Raw genomic sequence first — 21,340 nt, forward strand, 5'->3', positions numbered from 1 at the left:
AATCAAGGAAGCTGAACCACTAGCATTGGGTGGACTGACTGGAGTAGTCGGGTGTACTTTTAAAGGAAACATCTCGATTTATTTAAACTGAACACCCACCTCTTTTATCTCAGATAATCCAATCGAGTTAATCCATCTAAATTTTGACCTCCATCTCAATAAACTCATCTAGACTTTGATCTTCATCTTAATAAATTCATCTTGACTTTGATCTCTATCTCGATAAGACTATTAACTTTCTTGACACTAATTCAAAATTCAGAATTCATAACTGACTGTGGTTATTTAGCATGAGATTTTCTTATGAAATTATTCTCAATCAAAATCTTATTGAAATAAATAAATAAATATTAATGAGCCGTTCACGATATTTCGATTTTTCTTTTTTCCTTTCTAAAAAATCTACTAATGAAACAAATCTATCTAAAATATTTAAGAGAATAAATAAAAAAATAAATTTAAATTTCAATATGTGAGCTGCCTACCTTCCTCCATTTTAAAGTCGACGCCCAAATTGACCTTCTGTCACTTTCCTTCCAAACAGAACCGTCTCCCAAAATGACCTTCTCTCCCTTTCCTTGCAAACAAAACCGTCTCAAACAAAATAAAGACAATATAAATAGTTTACTTTCCCTACCTTTCCTTCCGTTGTCGCTCACCCTGTTCCATCAGAGGGTTAAAGTTGACGCCCAAATTGACCCGCAGAACACACGGTGCCTACGAGATCTATATAAACAATCGACTCTTCCACTTCTTCCTCACGCTAATCTTAGCTCTCTCGTCACTAACCTTTCAGTTCATATCCTCGGTAACGAAATGGTTTCCGGTTCCTGCACCGACGAGGTCACTCTCAATGTCTCAGCCGCAAGGCTCTGGAAAGGAGCGATCGAGGAGCCCCATATCTTGTACCCCAAGCTCATGCCTGACTTTTTTTCTAAAGCCGAGCGTATTGGAGAGGGAGTCGGAGCTATTAACGTCTTCTACTTCGCTCCGGGTATGAAATTTAAAGACTTTTAAAGATTTTTGCTGCACTCGATCGATACGATAGATTTTACATGCTAATGAATTCTTTTGTTTACTCTACAGCCGCAAATCTGCCACCGGGAAGCCTCAACAAGATCAAGATAGAAGTGCTCGATGAAGCGACATTCACTTTTAAGAATTCATCCGTCGAAGGAGGGCTCCTTGGCGTGCTTGTTAAATCACAAACCTATGAGTCCGTCTTCGTTCCATCTGGTGCTCATAGTTGCGTTGCGAAGCTCAAGTTTGAGTATGAAACAATTGGGGACAGAGATCTCACTGAAGAGGAACTAAAAGGCACCAGAGATGGATCGATCGGAGTGCTCAAGGCCACCGAAGGATATCTACTTGCCAATCCTGATGTCTACGCTTAAATTCATATACATATCGCTCATCCAACCTTAGCAACTTCCTTTTCAGCTATGTTCCACTTTGAATCTTATTTAATAAATGTGATCAATAAATGGATGGAATATATTTATCTAGAGTGCATTAATAAATGTTATTTGCTGTTTTTGTCGAGAACAGATCCTCTAGTCCGCAATTTGCGGACCAGGAGATGGTCCACTATTGTAGACCCTTGATTTGGATGGACCCTACCAACTTAAAAGTGGACTCCATCCAAATCAATGATCCTCGTATAATGGACCATCTCCTGGTCCGCAAATTGCGGACTAAAAGATCCGGCCCCGTTTTTGTCACTTGCTCTGTTTTCTTTTGAGGAAAAAAAAAGATGAACATCCGAAATGATACTGAAATGATAACTGAAATAGAAGAAGAATTCTGTCTATCAAATCAGATACTGAAATGATAACTACTCTCGATATGTTTGCCTCGGTGAATCTTAAACACAACGAGCCAAGCCATTTCTTACAAAACACTGGCAACTGGCTTCACTGAGTTGAATAATTTTCAGATGACTGAATTCTGTAAAAATAATAAAGAGGAAAAAACATTATAAACTAAAATTCCTGGACAAGCTGATTCCTGCTTTGAGCTCCAATACTGCATGTTATAGACAACAGCTTACTTGCTGAAACAAGCAATGATTCTTTAGATCGATAGTAAAAGTATCTGCAATCTTGCTCCAGCAAGTATCTTCAACTGGGACGCTGTATAATTTAATTCAGTCAAAATTATAAAATTATGACTTAAAATATATTGATATAATCATCAGGAGAGCCAAGTAAACCAAACAAGATGAGACATTTGGATGGGATGAGTCGATCGGGTGATAACTCGTGCATATCACTAACACAAATCAAACAACTTAAATAGGTCAGATAAACTAATTAATGTGATCTAATCGTGCAAATAAAATATTTTCCCAGTATTTTTACAAATCAAATATTAAGGAATTTATGTTTTTATTCACTATTTATTTCATTCCTTGCTATGAATTCTTTTTCAATTCTTTTCCAGAACCAAAACCGATACTTCAATCTGGTTAGATATTCTATAAGCAGATGTTCTAGAGATTTTTCTCTACGCGCCACGCTTTTTGTCTGAATCTTCTCGAATTCCAAGTTTCCAACGGTCAAGCTCCATAAATTCTTTATTCTCGAACCAAAGAAATTACTTAAATTTTATTTTCCCCAGCAAGCAAACGTTGAATGACCAAACGCTTAATTTTCTCCCTCAGCCACACCACATTCATACTTAACAGTTGCATAAATTCCATCGTTTTGGAACCATCCTCGAGTCAAAATCTTGTGAAAAGTAAGTCTGGCTAGATACCAATGAGCTGCGCGGAATACTTTGAAATAATGGGGGAAACAAACAAGTGTACCGAAGAAACAAATCCATCTCCAGGCAATAATTGACTTACCATGTCGCGCATGAAGATAAATCCAGATGGCGAAGTTTGAACGTGTCACGTAGACGCCCAAATTGACCCGGCACCGTACCTTCAAGATCTATATAATGACTGTCCTTTTCCCCTGCTTCTTCATCTACTGGTAGTTCGACCTCTTCTAGTCACTTGCTTTCTAGTCTGCATCCTCAGCAACAAAATGGTGTCTGGTTCCTGCACCGACGAGGTCACCCTCAATGTCTCTGCCCCAAGGCTCTGGAAAGGAGCAGTGTGCGAACCCCACATCTTGTACCCTAAGCTCTTGCCTGATTTTTTCTCGAAAGCTGAGCGTATTGGAGAGGGAATTGGAGCCGTCAATGTTTTCTACTTTGCTCCAGGTATATTTATACATTTTAAGTAAATCAAAGGCTCTACAAGATTCGACATGCTGATTATATGTATATGTTTTTTTGTTTCATTGGCAAAATGCAGCTTCTAATATGCCACTGGGAAGCTTCAACAAGAACAAAATAGTAGTGTTGGATGAGGCAACTTACACTTTCAAAAATACAGCCACCGAAGGAGGTCTCATAGGCGTGCTACTCAAGTCACTTGATTATGAGTCAGTGTTTGTGCCTTCGGGTGCTGATAGTTGCATTGCAAAGATCAAGATGGAGTATGAAACACTCGGGGACAAGGATCTTAGTGAGGAAGAGCTAAAACCCATTAGAGATGGATCCATCGGAGTCCTCAAAGCTGTCGAAGGATACTTGCTTGCTAATCCTGATGTCTATGCATGAATTCATATATGACTCATGAGTCCATCAGAACTTGCTTTTTATTCTTGTTATCTAAGCATAAGTTCAAGTTTATCATGAATTCAGCAGTAAAATGTCTTCAATAATTGGACTCATTTCTAGAGTGCTTGGAAACGTTGGTGTAAAACTTTTGCTACAAATAAAAGCTATGTTACTTTCAAATCATGCTTTGTTATAGAAGAAGAAACTGAAGACAATCGAACAGTGTTGACCAGGCTACACACACAAAAATGCAGGATAAGAAGAGATGCTGAATGGATTCTTCAAATGCTGAATGGACTCATAAGTCGGTGATTTTAACACTTCTACTTTACCTAGTTGTTCAGTTCTTACAATCTATTTAATCCGGGAAGCGATCAGTTTGGCTCCATAAAAATATCCAATCCCCAAGGGTAAATTATAAAAGCGCAGCATTAAGTCGTCAGCAGACGACCCCCACCATAACAAATAGTGTACCAAATAGCGATGGACTATGTCCATTGCTATTCCGTCACTAAAGACATATTGCGATGGAACAACGACGGAAAATGTATTGTCGCGTAGACATTAGTCGTTTGTATTGTAACGACGGATATTAAATATCCGTTGCTATATATAGCAACGGATATTTTAATTTCGGTCGTTACTAGCCAAACGGAGAGTAATCTTCATTAAGGTATTAGCGACGCTAACCCATAATATCAGAAAGTATCATAGAGAGTATCGATATTCATCAAATAGCAACGGAAATTTAAGTTTCCATCGCAATTAGTGACGGATTTTCTAAAATTTGTCGCTAATTGCGACGGAAACTTTAATTTCTGTGGCTATTCTATGATATAGTTTACTAGTGCCCTTTTCATTTTTCCTATTTTTTCTATTTACATATAAATCTAAATCACTCTAAGCATCACAAGCGATGATTTTCACAATAAACTCATAATGCATAACAACAAACTCACTATATATCAACAATTACAATATAACAAACTCACAACACATAACAAACGTACAACAAATCACAAACAACACAACAATCTAGCTGAACTAAAATGAACACTAGATATATAATAGTAAATCCAAACACAGGTACGAATCTAATATAAGATACAGTTTGTCCAATACAAAGTAATCCGATATAATACATCATCAAAATAAGGAACAAAATCATCTCTAGGTCCTGTATAAAATTTCATTGAGATTAGTTGTGAATAGAAAATGTGATGTTAAACTATGAAAGATATAACTACTTATCTTAAGTTGATAAGTAGTTTAGCTAGTGGACATTCTTTAAAAATACATACTTACATCCCTAGGATTAAAATATGCCAAATCTAAATATGATCAAGGAAATGCATAATATAATCAGAGATGCATATAATTATTAAAAAAATATATTATTTTTGACTGAAATTAAAAGTTAAGATAAATAATATATATCTCAAAATAATTTACTCTATAGGGGAATAGGCAGGATCCTAGATGTCCTGGTACTTCGAACAATGCGGCCCAAACATCTATGAATCGGGAAATAATGTCACTGCAAATGCTTACATATAATGAACTATCACCTCAGTCTGAGCATGTCGCTGTCGCATCTCTCATATCTCTGCGCCCCTCCTTGTCATCGTCTACTCCAATGACAATAGTCGAGTTCACAAGTCCTCATTTTCCTCACGCAATTCTCATACCTACTAGATGAGGAGGAGGAAGTAGGACGACCCCTAATCCTTGGAGTCCTCATCCACTCATATATAACTTTGGCCTTAGAGTCAAGCCTATAGAGGGATGTCTTCTTTCTTCCACCGATGATATCATAATAAATATCATTAACCGTCACCAACAACTCGTAAAATAGTTTGGTCACAACGCGATTTCTGTGCTGACTGCATGATTATATATGCAAAATCACAATATAAGATATACACATTTGATATAATATTATCTTCTAACTAGGGAGATGAAAAAATAAAAAGAAAATCTATACAATATACCATGACATTGTGTCACACCCCGGGGGAGTCCCTGTCTAACCGAACTGTCCTCCCTGAATAGAGACTCCGGAAGCCACGTGCTAACCCTTCAGCGAACAATCTTGGCTCATGTGTCCAGGCAGTTTGCAATAGTAGCAAATTGACTGTTCCAAGGTGAAAATTGATATGATGTGATCCCTGTATCCACATCGAGTGCAGTGAATGTCGTTGGCGGGCTATTTTCAGTTCTGTTGAGGAGACCGAAAATATCCTGATAGGGATCACCCTGACTTCTGAGGTTGACTAAATTCCCTAGAAGCACCCTGACCCAACTGGCTGCGCCCACTCTGCTCCTGTCTAGTAGCCTGCGGCTGCTGGATCTTCCCTGAAGTCTGAACAGTCTGCTTCCTCTTCTTGTCTACACTAGTTCTCTGCTGAGCCGACTCGATCATAAGGGCTCTGTCCAATGCCTCTATGTAAGATGAATTACCAAAACCCGTAATCTTTACTTGCAAATGGTCATCCAGTCCCTGGACAAACTGAACCATACGTGATCTGTCCTCAGCAACTAACTCTGGACAAAATCTGGCCAACCGATTAAATTCGACATTGTATTCTATCACTGTGCGACTGTTCTGCCGAAGACTCAGAAAATCCTGTCGGCGTATCATCTGATATGACCTTGGAAAATACTAGCTTTCAAAAGCCTCTCTAAATCTCGCCCAGGTGCTGTGCTGCTCGCCTATGATTGAGCGTTGTGTATCCCACCAGATGTCGGCCTCGTCCCGTAAATGGTAAGCAGCCAGCTCTGCCTTCTCCCACTCGGAGCAAGCCATATAGAAGAAAGTCCGCTCCATAGTTTCTATCCAAGACTGAGCTATGCTCAGATCAGTCTCCTCGTGGAATAGTGTGAATCGGCTTTTCATCGACTTTGCTAAAGCTGGGATCCAGGTTCGTGCCGTAATCATATCAGTAGGTTGAGAAGGGATCGCCGCGGGAACTGGCAGAACCACTGGAGCTAGTACCACAAGTGGTACCGCTGGATAGGCCAGGGGAGGTACCCCTGGTGCTGTTGCATAAGCCGGGGCAGGTACCGCTGGTGGCGCTGCAAGGTCAATATAGGCAGGAGCGGCTGGAGGTACGGTAGGTGGTGGTACCGGGTACGCCGTAGGCATGACTGGAGGAGGTGTCGGATACGCCGCAGCAAGTACCGGTGGCGGTGGTGCCGGGTACGCAGTAGGCGTGGCTGGAGGAGGTGTCGAGTACGCAGGTGGTATTGCTAGTGGTACAGTGAATACTATAGGGGTGGGTAACTTTGGAGAAGGGATCGTTGGAATCCGAGAGCTTGACGCGCCCGCAGTACCATGAGGAGTCTGTCCTTGACCGACAGGCTCTATCCCAGCAGACCTCTCTGGCGACTCCGTCGCTAGAGATTCCAACGCCCTCTTGTGTGGCTGTCCTATACCACGTCTCGGCACGGGAACACGTGTACTTCGCCTCATATCTATTAAATTTATTACCCAGGTATTAATACAAGTACCTAAATTATAAAATGAATCATCATACCTATTTGTCATCTGGAGATGTTTCGTCGCTGCCAAGTCCCCAATTATGACCTCATCTAAGAATACCTCGGAATTCCGAACATGAAAATTGACGAAAATCCATATAAATCCAAAATTACCCAGATTAACTCGCACAACCGAGCTCTGATACCAAATAAATTGTCACGCCCCGGGGGAGTCCCTGCGAGAGAAAATTTTGTCAGCGTCTCCCCTTTATGGGTGACAATCTAAATCTTATTTACAAAGCCCTGAGGGCCCCTAAATCCATGGGCAACACGACTAGAACATATACAATAAAATATGATAAGCATTCCACGTAGTTTATATAATTCAGTCTCCGACTGACACAACCACGCAGTTATAATGGTAAAAAAACCTACTCCACTACAACAAGGAAAAACACAACACAATGGAAAACCTTCGCAGCGGAAAACATGGGCATTATACCCGAAGCATGACATAGAATCCATAAGTACAAGAACTACACATCATAAGTATGTAGACATAACAAAACAAGGAAACAATGAATGTCCGAAACCAGAAAGCCATCTCGACACCTAGTGGGGGACTAGCGATTGGAACCTCCTGACAGCTTCAACCTGAAATAGAAAATATATCAACAGTGTGAGTCCAACACTTAGCGGGTATCAAGCTGACATGCATAGTACAATATATCCAATAATAATAATTATGTGGTGCAGTCTCCTAGACAATAGATGGAAATGCAAAACTAAAAAGACAGGAGAAAGTTGTACTCACGTGGGCCTCCTATCCTGACATAAAGGTCGTCAGACCCAACTCATCATGTCTCCAGTATGCATGTCAATCATATGCAACCACAGAAATGCAACATCCAATATGCAGCAATCACAAGCAATAAATGCAATCCATGCATATGATGCAAAATGTCCTGGTCACCCCTAACGCAGTCAGTCATCTCACATGCGATGGTGATACCGAGTGGGTAGGGTTATGACAACTGTGCACTCTGCCATCACTACTCCTGAGTGACCGAGTGGACTGGATGCTGTAGGAGTACACCTATCCTCCTACCCCAAATCATAAGTGGAGGAGCTCAATGCTCTCATCTCCCTGAGACAATCTAGAGGAGGGATCCCTGTCCTGCTACCACGCTGCATCACCACTACCCATGAGCGGGCCAGCGGAGCCCTTGACAGAGCAACCTACTGCACCACACCCTGCCTGATATATCACTAACCCATGAGTAGTTGTATGTGTAGATCCATGTAACTGAAGCGACGTGCTCAACAATAATGGAGTCGACAATTGCTCAGCATGCAATCATGCAAAATGATGCATGTCATTAAGCATGTAAATCCTGACATCTCCATAATATATACCAAAAGATAAAGAAATCCAACAAGGATCTAAGTATTATGAAACTAGGTACACATATCAGATATGTCTAGTAACTAGTCTTGTACACAGTAAGACAATGTATGTCACTACTTATATGCTCATAAGTACACATAGCAAGAACAAAAGAATATAAGTCTAAATGCATACAGATAATAACAAACAAAGGCATGCTATAGGTATCAAGTAGTGACATACCAAAAAACAAAGATAAACATAATTATTTCTAGTGGCTATAACCTACTACACATATCGAAATGACATTATCAAAAGAGATAAGTCAAGGTACCCGCCTCAAAACGAAAATCGTATCGAAACAAATCCCACGTTGTGATGCCGTCTCAATAGAGTCCTGCATCAACATATTTAGCTAATTCAAATTACAACAATTAGCTAAATCCAATCCCCAACTGATCCAATTAGTAACCACCCATACATAAATCTCTAAACCATAATCCAATAGATTAAACAACCCTAACTATTTCATATTAGGATTTACTACAAGCATAAAGTAATCCAAAACTCACCAAAATTTGTACTTACCCCCTTCTAGAGGAGGTTGCTGCCGGATCTAGTGGCTACAACAAGGTGGAGTCACTAATCTCCACCCAAGTACCCTAAAACACAGCCAACCTTAGCATCTGATCATCACCTAATCTGGATCTACATTCATACACAAACCAATCCAAAAACTCACCCAAGTCGGAGACTTCCCTGTTGACACACGGCTGAAAACCTTGCTGCTAGAAAATTGTTGCCGGAGCTAGGACAAGCCGTTGCCGATAACTGTGACTGGATCTACCGTGGTCGGAGGTGCAGCGCCCAGGTGCTGCGCCAAGGACGGCGGACAGACGATGCTGAGTGGTACCAAATGATCGAGCGTCGGTGATTTGCAGCAAGGTGGAGGGATAGGGCAGAGGGAAAGGGGCCAATGCTGGAGAAGAGGAAGAGAGCTCGGTCGAGAGAGATGCGACGGAGCTAAGGCACAAGCGGCAATCGGAAGAAGGAGATCGTGGTAGGCTTGCCCTCGGGTAGCTGCAATGCTGGGCTACGACTGCAGTGGTGGCACTGCGTTGAGCAGCATCGTCGGGTGATGAAGCGGAGTCGGGAGAGGAGGGCAGTGAAGTCGGTGCGATGGGGACCGAGAGACGGAGAAGTCAGGGAGTAATGAATCGAGGGAGTTGAGCCCTTGGCATCGGGTGGACCGACTGGAGTAGTCGAGTGTACTTTTGAAGGAAACATCTTGATTTATTCGAACTCTTTTATCTTAGATAATCTAATTAAGTGAATCAATCTGGACTTTAACCTCGGTATCATTAAGACTATTGACCTTCTAGGCACTAATTCAGAATTTAAAACTAACTGTGCTTATTTAGCATGGAATTCTCTTACGAAATTACTCTCTGTCAAAATCTTACTGAAATAAATAAATATTAATGAACCGTCCACTATATTTCAATTTTTCTTTTTTTCCTTTCTAAAAAATCTACTAATGAAATAAATTTATCTAAAATATTTAAGAGAATAAATAAAAAAATAAATTTAAATTTCAATATGTTTACCTTCTACGAAATCTTGAGAACTAACTGTGCTTATTTAGCATTGGACTTTTTTATGGAATTATTATGAGTCAAAATCTTGGTGAAATAAATACATATTAATGAACCGTTCAGGATATTTCAATTTTTTTTTTTTAAAAAAAATCTACTAATGAAACAAATCTATCTAAAATATTTAAGAGAATAAATCAAAAAAAAAAAATTTAATACGTAGGGATGTAAATGAACCAAGCCGCTCATGAGTTATTTGAAACTCGATTCGATAAAAGTTCGTTTGAGCTCGTTTAATGAGGTTCGTTAAGATAAATAAATCAATCTCAAGTCTCATAATATTCGGCTTGCGAATCAACTTTGCGAATCAACTTTTAAATAAAAAAAAGTATGAGTTTTGATATCAAATTTGTAAATTTCACATTTTACTTATGAAACATATAAATAAATATATTAAATTTTTTTATTAGAATAAAATTTCCTATTATAATTTTTTTAAAATATAAAATTTAATTTTTAATGAATATTTAAATTTATAATTTATATTTATTAAATTTGTTTAGGCTCGATAAAAGTTCGAATAAGCTCGTGAGCCATGAATATATTGGTTAAAAAAAACTCCAACTCGGTTCTATTATAAATGACTCAAACTCAAACATTCAAAGGTTCAATTTGACTCAACTCGATTACACTCCTATCAATATGTGAGCTGTCTACCTTTTACTACTTCCATTTTAAAGTCGACTCCCAAATTGACCTTCTCTCACTTTCCTCCCAAAACACGATCCAACCAAACCAGAAAAATTATAAATATTTTACTTCCATTTCTTTGCCTTCCTTTCTCTCCCTTCCTTCCGTTTAATCAACCTAATTCGCTCATCCCACATCCAAACAAAGGGCCTTCGAGATCTATATAAACAATCGACTCTTCCACTTCTTCCTCACCCACTACTGCTAATCCAGATGGATTGAGTTGCGTTGCAAAGCTCAAGTTTGAGTATGAAACAATTGGGGACCAAGATCTCAGTGAAGAGGAACTAAAAGCCGGCAGAGTGGATCGAGCGGAGTGCTCAAGGCCGCCGAAGGATATCTACTTGCCAATCCAGATGTCTACGCTTAAATTCATATACAAATCGCTCATCCAACCTTAGCAACATCCTTTTCAACTATGTTTCGCTTTGACTCTTATTTAATAAATGTGAACAATAAATGGACGAATTATATTTATCTAGAGTGCATTAATAAATGTTATTTGCTGTTTTTGTCACTTGCTCTATTTTCTTTTGAGAAAAAAAAAGATGAACATCCGAAATGATAACTGAAATAGAAGAAGAATCCTGTCTATCAAATCAGATACTGAAATGATAACTACTCTCGATATGTTTGCCTGGTGAATCTTAAACACAACGAGCCAAGCCATTTCTTACAAAATAGTGGCAACTGGCTTCACTGAGTTGAATAATTTTCAGATGACTGAATTTTGTAAAAATAAATAAGAAGAAAAAACATTATAAACTAAAATTCTAGGACAAGCTGATTCCTACTTGATCCTGTCCGAAAGTAAAAAGGTGGAACCTTAGAGATATAGCGTTCACTGGATATAGACCACGTCCCTCTCTGCAAAACAAGCAACGTCAGGGAAGACGTCTCCGACGTTGGTCCTCCGACGCGCCAGCCAGTTACCGGAAATGTAGAGGAAAGCGGAGCAACAGTAATCTAAGCGCAAACAGTAAATAACGTATACCTCCATCGGTGTATAGACCTCCCCTTTATATAGAGCCCTGGTGAGCGATGTGCACGCTACTCGAGGCATAGGCACGCTCTCCAATGTGTCCTAAGAAAGGACCAGTCAGGAATGTGCCTTTAACATCATACCTTAACAACGCATGCATATCCCTGACAGGACATTAGAAGATTCCGTTGTACGATCCGTTTGTTGACCATGCCTCGTGCCAGCGGCACTATATCCCAAAAGGATATCCAGAGGTACAACAGTGGTCCCGTTGTTCGGCCAGGACTCCATCGCTATGTCGGCCTCATCCGCTCTTCCTTCCGGTGATTGGGTGTAATAGCTTATCCCCCCTGATCGAACAACCTTTTCGGTCTCCTTAGCGTCCCGCTGCTCTGCACTGAGTGTCTAATGACCTTACCGTATTTTCCTGAGCTAGACGAGTGATCCGCTCAGATATGTCTCCTGCCGATCGGACACTGACTACCCCGACCCGTCTCCTTAACTTTGTATTTTCCATTTTATGTTTATCAAGATCTAACAAACATGCATATTTCTTTTTTTTTTTCATTTATATAATTTGTCTTAGTTTTATATAGTGATCTACTTAGCATTTGTACAACTTCGCTCCCTCTTTATCGTTGCACTCGATGCTCATGTCGGACGAGATTTTCTTTGTCTTCATCTTTTTGATAACTTGCCATTAGTGCAAGTTCAACGTATACCTCGATTTTGGACTCTGATGACAAATCGTCTAATGTAACTTTTAGATTTTTGTGCTTTGTGTTGGACAAACAATCTATTGTCGGAGATTTTGGAGACTTAGCTGAATTTAAAAATTACACAATTTAAATTCAACTTATAATAAAGATGACCTGAGCGGATAATCTCAGGCTGCCAGCATTCACTGGTTTCTGCTACGTGTCGAAGAGTAGTAGATCGGACTCAGTCGTTGAGCGGGCAGATCTGCTGAGCTGTAGGTCTGTGTTGCCGAGCCGAGCAGTCGAGAGCACAGAGTCTGGCGGATAGAGCAGCTGTCCAACCAGAGAGACCGATCGAGCAGTACGATTGGGTGGGTAATAAGGTCGAGGATGAGGAAACGAATGTGGAGAGCTTCTGCTTGTGATCGCAACCTCCTTATATAGAAGTTTAGATCAACGACAGTTTTAAGATTTACGTGGAAAAATATTGGTTGTTCCACTTGAGTAAATTTTGCCCCGATTGGTCCAGCATTCAACCCGCGCATATCGTGCCCGCACACGAGTCAACATGGTTCAGTGTAATCCGGGCCCTGGATTTGCATCCCCTTGCGCACCCACGCATGAGAGAGGGCATCTCTCCTTGCATTTGTTCACATCCTCAATGCATGTGAATCAATATAAACCAACCAACATGCCATGAAACTCCTAATGTGGAACTAAAGTCCCATTCACAATGGAGCTTCTATCCTCTTCCAACTCTTCTCCATTCACACCTATTCAACACTTTGATTATCTTGGTCCTTGGTCATTTTCTTTCTTTTTCTTTTGTTTTTCAACTTCAAGTAGTTATCCTTGATATGCCCTTCTTTTTGTTAGTTGTAGCACCAAACATTTCTTTTACTTTAGAATAGTTTCATTGCTTGTTTCATATCAAAATTATTAGTTTTAAGGAACTTACTAAACTTTCTTACCATGTAGGATTCTTGATTTTCATCGAGCGATGATTCTGACTCTGTCTCGATCTTCTTAGCTTTCATGGTGATGTTGTTGTTTGACTTTTCATTTGTCTTTAAGACTAGGGTTGTAAACGAGCCAAGCTGAACCGAGTTTTGAGGTGTTCAAGCTTGTTTGATCAGGTAACCGAGCCGAGTCAAGCTTAAAATGAATCAAGCTTTTGAAATGATTGTTCAAGCTTGACTTGGTTTATTTTTTACGAGCTTGAGCTTGTTCGAAGATTGTCTCAAGCTTGGCTCGAGCTTGACTCGTTTAGATGTTATGGAACTCTCAATTTAAGCTTGTTTGATTGTTTGAAACTTTTAATTATTTATTTGATTATTAAGCTTGATAATTCAAACTTATTTGTTTATTTTATTTTATTACTAAATTAGAATATTGATAAAAGTTTTATTAATAAATATGATTCGTGAACATTGTTCATGAATGTTGTTCACAAACATGGTTCATGAACATTCACTATAAGAAAATTGAGATTTTACAACACTTAAAATACAACATTTTTTTAAAAAAACTATTGTCTTTTTTTCAAATTTTTTGTGAAAAGCGTTGTGCATCTCTTTATTTTATTACTAATAGACAACATTTTTTTTTAAACCGTTGTATATTACAAATTTTTCTAGGACAAAGATAATATTTTTTGAAAAGTGTTGTCTATTAGCATTTTTTTTAGTGTCTACGACAACGATTTTTAAAAAACATTGTCTATTATCAAGTTCTCATCTAAATCTGGGATGATATGAGCCATTGGATCAAGGAGTAGAAAAACCCTAGGTTTCACTTGGCACCCACCTATCTCTTGAATACCTCCTGAACCCCTCTCACGCGTCTTCGATCTCCTCACGAACCCCTCTCACATGAACCTCATCTCACGCCCTCTCTATCTAACTCCTCATCTCACGCCCTCTCCGTCCAACTCCTCTCCGCGAACCTCTCCTCTGAACTCCTCTTCGCCGAACGATATTCTGCCAAAGCCGAGCGGCATTTCCTTTTCCATTTTTTGCCACATCCATCTTTCTCAGGTTTGTATTTTTTTTTTTAAAAAAAAACTATTTTCTTTATTTGTTGTATCTCATGTTCACTGCTGAAACACGAATTTATGATAGAAGGAAAAGCTTCAAAGTTGTGGTATATTGAAAGGGATGAAAAGGGGAGGATAACATACAATGTTTAACTACAAATTATCAACTTTTCATTTTGAGCAACTTAGGGTCCATTTTCCTCTAATCTGTTTCCAGGTGTTTTTTTATTGTTTTTCTTTTCCTTAAACTTTAGATACAGTTTGTTGGAAACTGTATCTAATCTGCTTTCCCGGTGTTTTTGTTGTCTTTCTCTTCGTTAAAGTTTAGATACAGTTTGTTGGAAATGAAGCTTTGGGTTCATGTCATTGAAGCCCATAACCTTCCTGTGGTGAATCTGAGTGGCACATGTGATCCTTACGTGAGATTGCAGCTTGGCAACCATAGGTCAAAAACAAAGGTAGTGAAGAAGAATTTGAACCCTGTTAGGGATGAAAAATTCAATTTCATGGTTGGAGAACTCAGCGAAGAGCTTATCATAACCGTCTTCGATGAGGATAAGTACTTTAACAATGATGTCCTGGGGAAGTTGAAGGTGTCATTGTTGAAAGTTTTGGATGGTGAAAATCTATCATTGCAAACCTTTATTTATTTCATTATGCTTTATGCATTTTTTTTTTTATGTATACCAAAGGAGGAGGATAGTGAGTTAGGTTAGAAAATCAATTCACTTTAAACATTTCATGCTTAATGCTTATTTGTATTTATTTTTCTAGGTTTAACCCATGTTGTCATTACATTAAAAAGGGGGAAAATTATTGGTGCAGGTTGCACTGATAATCAGGTTTTGATGTATGACAAATAAGTTAAAGTGAGATGTGGGGTTTGTCTAACCACTTTACCAAGTGTGCAGGAATTGATGGGTCTAAAGGACCTGACACCAGGTTGAAATCCAGTTAGGTCTGTGGAATCGGATAGCTAGTGTGAAGTCCAGATAGGTCAACGAGTTGACCTGATATTTGGCAAGAAGTCCGATTGGGTCCGCTGGACCGGACAACCAGCAGAAGTCCAGTTAGGTCTGTGGACCGAACAACTGCCATGAAGACCTGGTGGGTCAGAAGACTAGTCAAATCAACTGCAAGATGGTAAGTAAAGTTAAGTCACTAGAGGAGAGTGACTTTGTGAGGAAACGTCCTGATTGAGGGACATTAGGTGTTGGTCCAGGTTAGGTCTATTTTGGAACCCTAATATGAGATCTTGACTAGTTCCTGGTCCTATGAGGACAGAAACTAATTACTACTTCTTATTTTTCACTGTGCTAACTTTGTTTTGCAGGTTAGATGCTTTAGTTTTGGACTAACACAACTTGCAGGGTAAAAGGAGCAAAAAACCTTCGGATGAACAATACCCGAAAGCGCCTTGAATGGCTATGGAAGGCGCCTTTGCACTGTTCATAGAAGGCACCTTCAATAGCTTGAAAGCGCCTTCCGCAGAATAGAATTCAGACCTTATCGCGGATAGAAGCCGGGCTATTCGGGATCAGATTTCTCGGGTTGGAGGTGTTGGATCGTGAAAGTCAATAGAGGGGGGTGAATATAGATTTAAAATTATTCGTAGCGAGTTAAAGTAAGCAGTTTTGACCTAACTGGGCTTCGTGACAGCTATCAGGTCGGTCCGTCGACCTAACTGGGCTTCGTGCCAACTATCAGGTCAGTCCGTCGACCTTGCTGGACTTCGAGCCAGCTATCAGGTCAGCCCGTCGACCTAGTTGGACTTCTCCTGCACACTTATTCAAAGTATTAGATCACGATGAGACTAACTTAACCTACTTTGTCATTCATCAAAACCGGAGTTAGACTATTAGTGCTAACCACACCAACAGGAGGCACATTCAATGGCTATGGAAGGCACCTTCCAAGCTCTTTTTAAAGATGCTCGCCCAAAGCTTCAAACACAAATTCTATACGAGCTTACCTGCAATCCTTTGGGCTTCCAAGTGTTGCTACTTCGTCCTCCTGCTGTGCTACGAAGCTGCTATGCTCGACAACCATTCGAGGACTTCCGATCGCGGACGATAGACCGATATCAACAAACAAGTGTTCGAACTTCAATTATTACTTGTCAGTAACGAAACTATTTTGTTCTATTTAATTACGCATAAAGGAAAGTGTAGTCTGTTACACTTTTCTATTCCTTGTACTAGATTCCCTCTTCCGGAGGTATCGGAAGAAGTATTTTAGTGGATTGTCCATCGATAGATCCGCAGGACCTAGTTCTTGGAGTAGGAGTCGCCGAAAGCTCCAAACCAAGTAAATCGATCGAATTTTCTTGTATTCTCTTTTGTATTTAATTTCGGTTGTGCGTACTTTTGATTTCAAAAATGAAAAGATGAATTTTCAAAACCACGTGATTCAACCCCCCCCCCCCTCCCCCCCCCTCACATGTGACTCGATCTAACAATACCTAATTTAACTCACTTGTCATTCATTAAAACCTGAGTTAAACCGTTAGTGTAAACTGCGCCAACACTCACAAATGCGTAAGTAAGGTTTCCGGTGAGGGAACGTGGAGAAGATGAATAATAGTTAAGGCTATGTAATTGTAAATGTGTGTGGATGCATACCTTTGCTAGCAAGAGCAGACTCCTTTAATAGCGCTGCTGAAAAAGAAATAATGTCTCTTTCTTTATTAATTGGGCCTTCCGTCATAATAGAAAAATGTCATATCATTGTATCCCCATCGTATCTTATAGTTACGTCGCTTATATCCCGTATTTGTATAATCATATTGCTCCATATACTCGGACACCCCACGTGTCATCTCACGTACCGCATCAATCTAGGTGTTGGCACAAGCCCATATAATTAATTGAGCCAAAGGCCTTACCCAATGAGTGAAGGAGGATTGAGTCGAATCGATAGGGAGGAGCCGAATAGTGGAGCCATGTCCAATTGTGAGAGCTAAGCAAGGTGTCGAGGGAGATGAGTTGGTGAGCGGTGTAGTGAGTTAAGGGAGTTGAGCTCTTAGAGTCAGATGGATCAAATAGATGGATCAAATGGAGAAATCAAGGGAGATGTGCTAACTAAGCAGACTAATGAATCGAGGGAGCTGAGCCCCTAGTATCGAGCGGACCGACTAGAGTACTCGTGTGTACCTTTGAAGGAAAAGTCTTGATTTATTCAAACCCTTTTATCTTAGATAATCCAATTAAGTTAATTCATCCGAAGTTAACCTCCGTATCATTAAGACTATTGACCTTCTATGCACTAATTCAGAATTCAAAATTTAAAACTAAGTGTGCTTATTTAGCACGGAATTTTCTCACGAAATTACTCTCTGTCAAAATCTTATTGAAATAAATCAATATTAATGAACCGTCCACTATATTTCAATTTTCATTTTTCCTTTCTAAAAAAATCTACTAATGAAATAAATCTATCTAAAATATCTAAGAGAATAAGAGAATAAATAAAAAAAATAAATTTAAATTTCAATATGCTTACCTTCTACGAAATCTTGAGAAATAACTGTGCTTATTTAGCATTGGATTATTTTATGGAATTATTATGAGTCAAAATCTTGGTGAAATAAATACATATTAATGAACCGTTCAGGATATTTCGATTTTTTTTTTTTTTCTAAAAATTCTACTAATGAAACAAATTTATCTAAAATATATAAGAGAATAAATAAAAAAATTAAATTTAAATTTTAATATGTAGGGGTATAAATGAACCAAACCACTCATGAGTTATTCGAAATTCGATTCGATAAAAGCTCGTTTGAATTTATTTAATGAAGCTCGTTAAGATAATAAACAAGTTCAAGGTTCATAATATTCGGCTCGTTAACTCGTGAACATGTACGTTAAGTTCATGAATCAACTTTCAATAAGATATCAAAGTTATAGATTTTACACTCTATATATGGAACATATAGACCAATTTATTAAAATTTTTATTAGAATAAAATTATAAATTTTAATAAGAATATTACAATATTTTTTTAAATATATAATTTAATTTTTAATGAATATTTAAATTTATAATTTATATTTATTAAATTTATTTAGACTCGATAAAAATTCGAATAAGGTCGTGAGTCATGAATATATGTTCATTAAATAAAATTCAAGCTCAGTTCAATTATAAACGAACCAAACTCAAACATTCAAATATTCGGCTCGGCTCCGCTGAATCACAACCCTATCAATATGTGAGCTGTCTACCTTTTACTACTTCCATTTTAAAGTCGACGCCCATATTGACCTTCTCTTACTTTCCTCCCAAAACACGATCCAACAAAACCAGAAGAACTATAAATATTTTACTTCCATTTCTTTGCCTTCCTTTCTCTCCCTTCCTTCCGTTTAATGAACCTAATTCGCTCATCCAAACAAAGGGCCTACGAGAGATCTGTATAAAACAATCGGTTCTTCCACTTCTTCCTCACCCACTACTGCTAATCTTAGCTCTCCCGTCACTAACCTTTCAGTTCATATCCTCGGCGACGAAATGGTTTCCGGTTCCTTCACCGGCGAGGTCACTCTCAATGTCTCAGCCGCAAGACTCTGGAAAGGAGGGATCGAGGAGCCCCATATCTTGTACCCCAAGCTCATGCCTGATTATATTTCCAAAGCCGAGCGTATTGGAGAGGGAGTCGGAGCTATTAACGTTTTCTACTACTCTCCGGGTATGAAATTTAAAGATTTTAGCTGCACTACTCGATATGGTAGATTTTACATGCTAATGAATTCTTTTGTTTACTCTACAGCCGCAAATCTGCCACCGGGAAGCCTCATCAAGAACAAGATAGAAGTGCTCGATGAAGCGACTTTCACTTTTAAGAACTCGTCCGTCGAAGGAGGGCTCCTTGGAGTGCTTGTTAACTCATTCACCTATGAGTCCGTCTTCATTCCATCCGGTCCTGATAGTTGCGTTGCGAAGATCAAGTTCGACTATGAAACAATTGCGGACCAAGATCTCAGTGAAGAGGAACTAAAAGCCGGCAGAGATGGATCGATCGCAGTGCTCAAGGCCACCGAAGGATATCTACTTGCCAATCCTGATGTCTACGCTTAAATTCATATGCATATCGCTCATCCAACCTTAGCAACATCCTTTTCAACTATGTTTCCCTTTGACTCTTATTTAATAAATGTGAACAATAAATGGATGAATTATATTTATTAATAAATGTTATTTGCTGTTTTTGTCACTTGCTCTGTTTTCTTTTGAGGAAAAAAAAATGAACATCCGAAATGATAACTGAAATAGAAGAAGAATTCTGTCTATCAAATCAGATCATACTGAAATGATAACTACTCTCCATATGTTTGCCTCGGTGAATCTTAAACACAACGAGCCAAGCCATTTCTTACAAAATAGTGGCAACTGGCTTCACTCAGTTGAATAATTTGCAGATGACTGAATTCTGTAAAAATAAATAAGAAGAAAAAACATTATAAACTAAAATTCCAGGACAAGCTGATTCATGCTTTAAGCTCCAATACTACATGTTATATGATCCTGTCCGAAAGTGGAAAGCTAGAAAGCTGGAGATATGGCTGTAATGTTGACTGGATGTAGACCGCGTCCCGCTCTACAAAACAAGCAACGTTAGTGCCGAGTCAGGGAAATAGTCCTTGACGTACGTTGGTTCTCTGACACTCAAGTCAATCACAGGAAATGTAGAGGACAGCGGAGCAACAGTAACACAAGTGCAAACAGTGAATAACGCGTACCTCCGCCGGTGTATGGACCCCTCTTTATATAGAGCCATGGTGGGTGATGTGAAAGCTACTCGAGGCATAAGCACGTTCTCCAATGTGTCCTATGAAAGGACCTGTCAGGAAAGTGCCTCTGACACCATACCTTAACAAGGCATGCATATCTTTGACAAGTCAGTAGAAGCTTCCGCTGTACGATCCGCTTGTTGACCATGTCTCTTGTCAACAGCACTATCTCCCAAAAAGATATCCAGAGGTATGACAGTGGTCCTGTTGCTTCGCCGAGCAGGGTAGCCGGTTAGCCGGGACTCCTCCGCTCTGCCGGCCTCATCCGCTCTTCCTTCTGATGACTGGGTGTAGTAGCTTATCCCTCCCGATCGGACAAGATTTTCAGTCTCCTTAGCGTCCCGTTGCTCCGCATTGAGCGTCTAGCGACCTTACCGTATTTTACTAAGCTAGATGGGTGGTCCTCTCGGACATGTCTCCTGTCGATCGGACACCGACTACCCCGACCAACCGTTGTGATTGACCTCCGCTCAGCCACCGTAAGCGAGCCTTTTGACACCCTAGAATTGACCACCTTGACTTTGGCATCTACCCTTGCAATTGACCCATGCCGGGCGGGCCCCTCTTTATCGCTGCATCACAAGCCTTCCCCTCAAGTCTAGTCGATGGAGGCTACAGGCATTGGCAAAGCACAAAAAATAAATAAATAAAAAATACATGAACAAAATGACAAAAGTCAATACAATCCTTAGAAAATAAAGATCGCAATGACACCAAACCAGCCATTATCATTTATCAAGAACTAAATGATAGCCTTTTTAGGCACAAAGCAAAAGAAAAAATAAATCATATTTTTCATCACCTAAACCAGAATAGTTATAAATGATAGAATGGAGATAAAGAGAAAATCAAACAATTTATGACGGTAAAAATATCTAAATAAAAGTTAAATTTAATGTCTATCAAGGAAGTGAAATGATAGAGCTACCAAACTCGTTATTACTAAAAAAAATAATAAAATCTTCCATTTTAATTAGACACAATATGGATGAATGCATCACATTTGAAT

At 39.3% G+C, this 21,340-nt stretch overlaps 2 protein-coding genes and 1 long non-coding RNA gene across 5 annotated transcripts; 2 read left to right on the forward strand and 1 right to left on the reverse strand.

Moving 5' to 3' along the window:
* The first annotated feature begins 741 nt into the window (after nt 1-741).
* LOC122046866 (pathogenesis-related protein 1-like) lies at nt 742-19,691 on the forward strand. Of its 3 annotated transcripts, none has more exons than XM_042607797.1 (2): nt 742-994; nt 19,311-19,645. In XM_042607797.1, the coding sequence occupies exons 1-2, from the start codon at nt 817-819 to the stop codon at nt 19,616-19,618; spliced, it is 486 nt and encodes a 161-aa protein (XP_042463731.1). In that variant the 5' UTR covers nt 742-816; the 3' UTR covers nt 19,619-19,645. The 3 variants fall into 3 exon arrangements, with proteins under 3 accessions (XP_042463731.1, XP_042463714.1, XP_042463722.1); XM_042607780.1 differs by lacking the exon at nt 19,311-19,645 and adding an exon at nt 1,087-1,520 and having other exon boundaries at nt 747-994; XM_042607788.1 differs by lacking the exon at nt 742-994 and adding an exon at nt 18,963-19,229 and having other exon boundaries at nt 19,311-19,691.
* On the forward strand, nt 2,953-3,792 carry LOC122046857 (pathogenesis-related protein STH-2-like). The gene is made up of 2 exons (XM_042607770.1): nt 2,953-3,210; nt 3,305-3,792. The coding sequence occupies exons 1-2, from the start codon at nt 3,033-3,035 to the stop codon at nt 3,610-3,612; spliced, it is 486 nt and encodes a 161-aa protein (XP_042463704.1). The 5' UTR covers nt 2,953-3,032; the 3' UTR covers nt 3,613-3,792.
* Nucleotides 8,820-9,737, reverse strand: LOC122046879. Its single transcript, XR_006130411.1, has 3 exons — nt 9,222-9,737; nt 9,052-9,141; nt 8,820-8,876 (listed from the first exon to the last, which is right to left on the reverse strand). It is a non-coding gene; the product is annotated as an uncharacterized LOC122046879 (long non-coding RNA).
* Nucleotides 19,692-21,340: the final 1,649 nt, after the last annotated feature.

Source organism: Zingiber officinale, chromosome 1B (genome assembly GCF_018446385.1).
Source record: "Zingiber officinale cultivar Zhangliang chromosome 1B, Zo_v1.1, whole genome shotgun sequence".
Lineage (NCBI taxonomy): Eukaryota > Viridiplantae > Streptophyta > Magnoliopsida > Zingiberales > Zingiberaceae > Zingiber > Zingiber officinale.

Excerpts from the sequence above, each read along its gene's own strand:
- LOC122046866 (XM_042607797.1), top strand. The coding sequence starts at position 817 with ATGGTTTCCGGTTCCTGCACCGACGAGGTCACTCTCAATGTCTCAGCC. Across the intron at positions 995-19,310 it reads CGTCTTCTACTTCGCTCCGG|CCGCAAATCTGCCACCGGGA; the intron begins GTATGAAATTTA and ends TTTACTCTACAG.
- LOC122046857 (XM_042607770.1), top strand. The coding sequence starts at position 3,033 with ATGGTGTCTGGTTCCTGCACCGACGAGGTCACCCTCAATGTCTCTGCC. Across the intron at positions 3,211-3,304 it reads TGTTTTCTACTTTGCTCCAG|CTTCTAATATGCCACTGGGA; the intron begins GTATATTTATAC and ends GGCAAAATGCAG.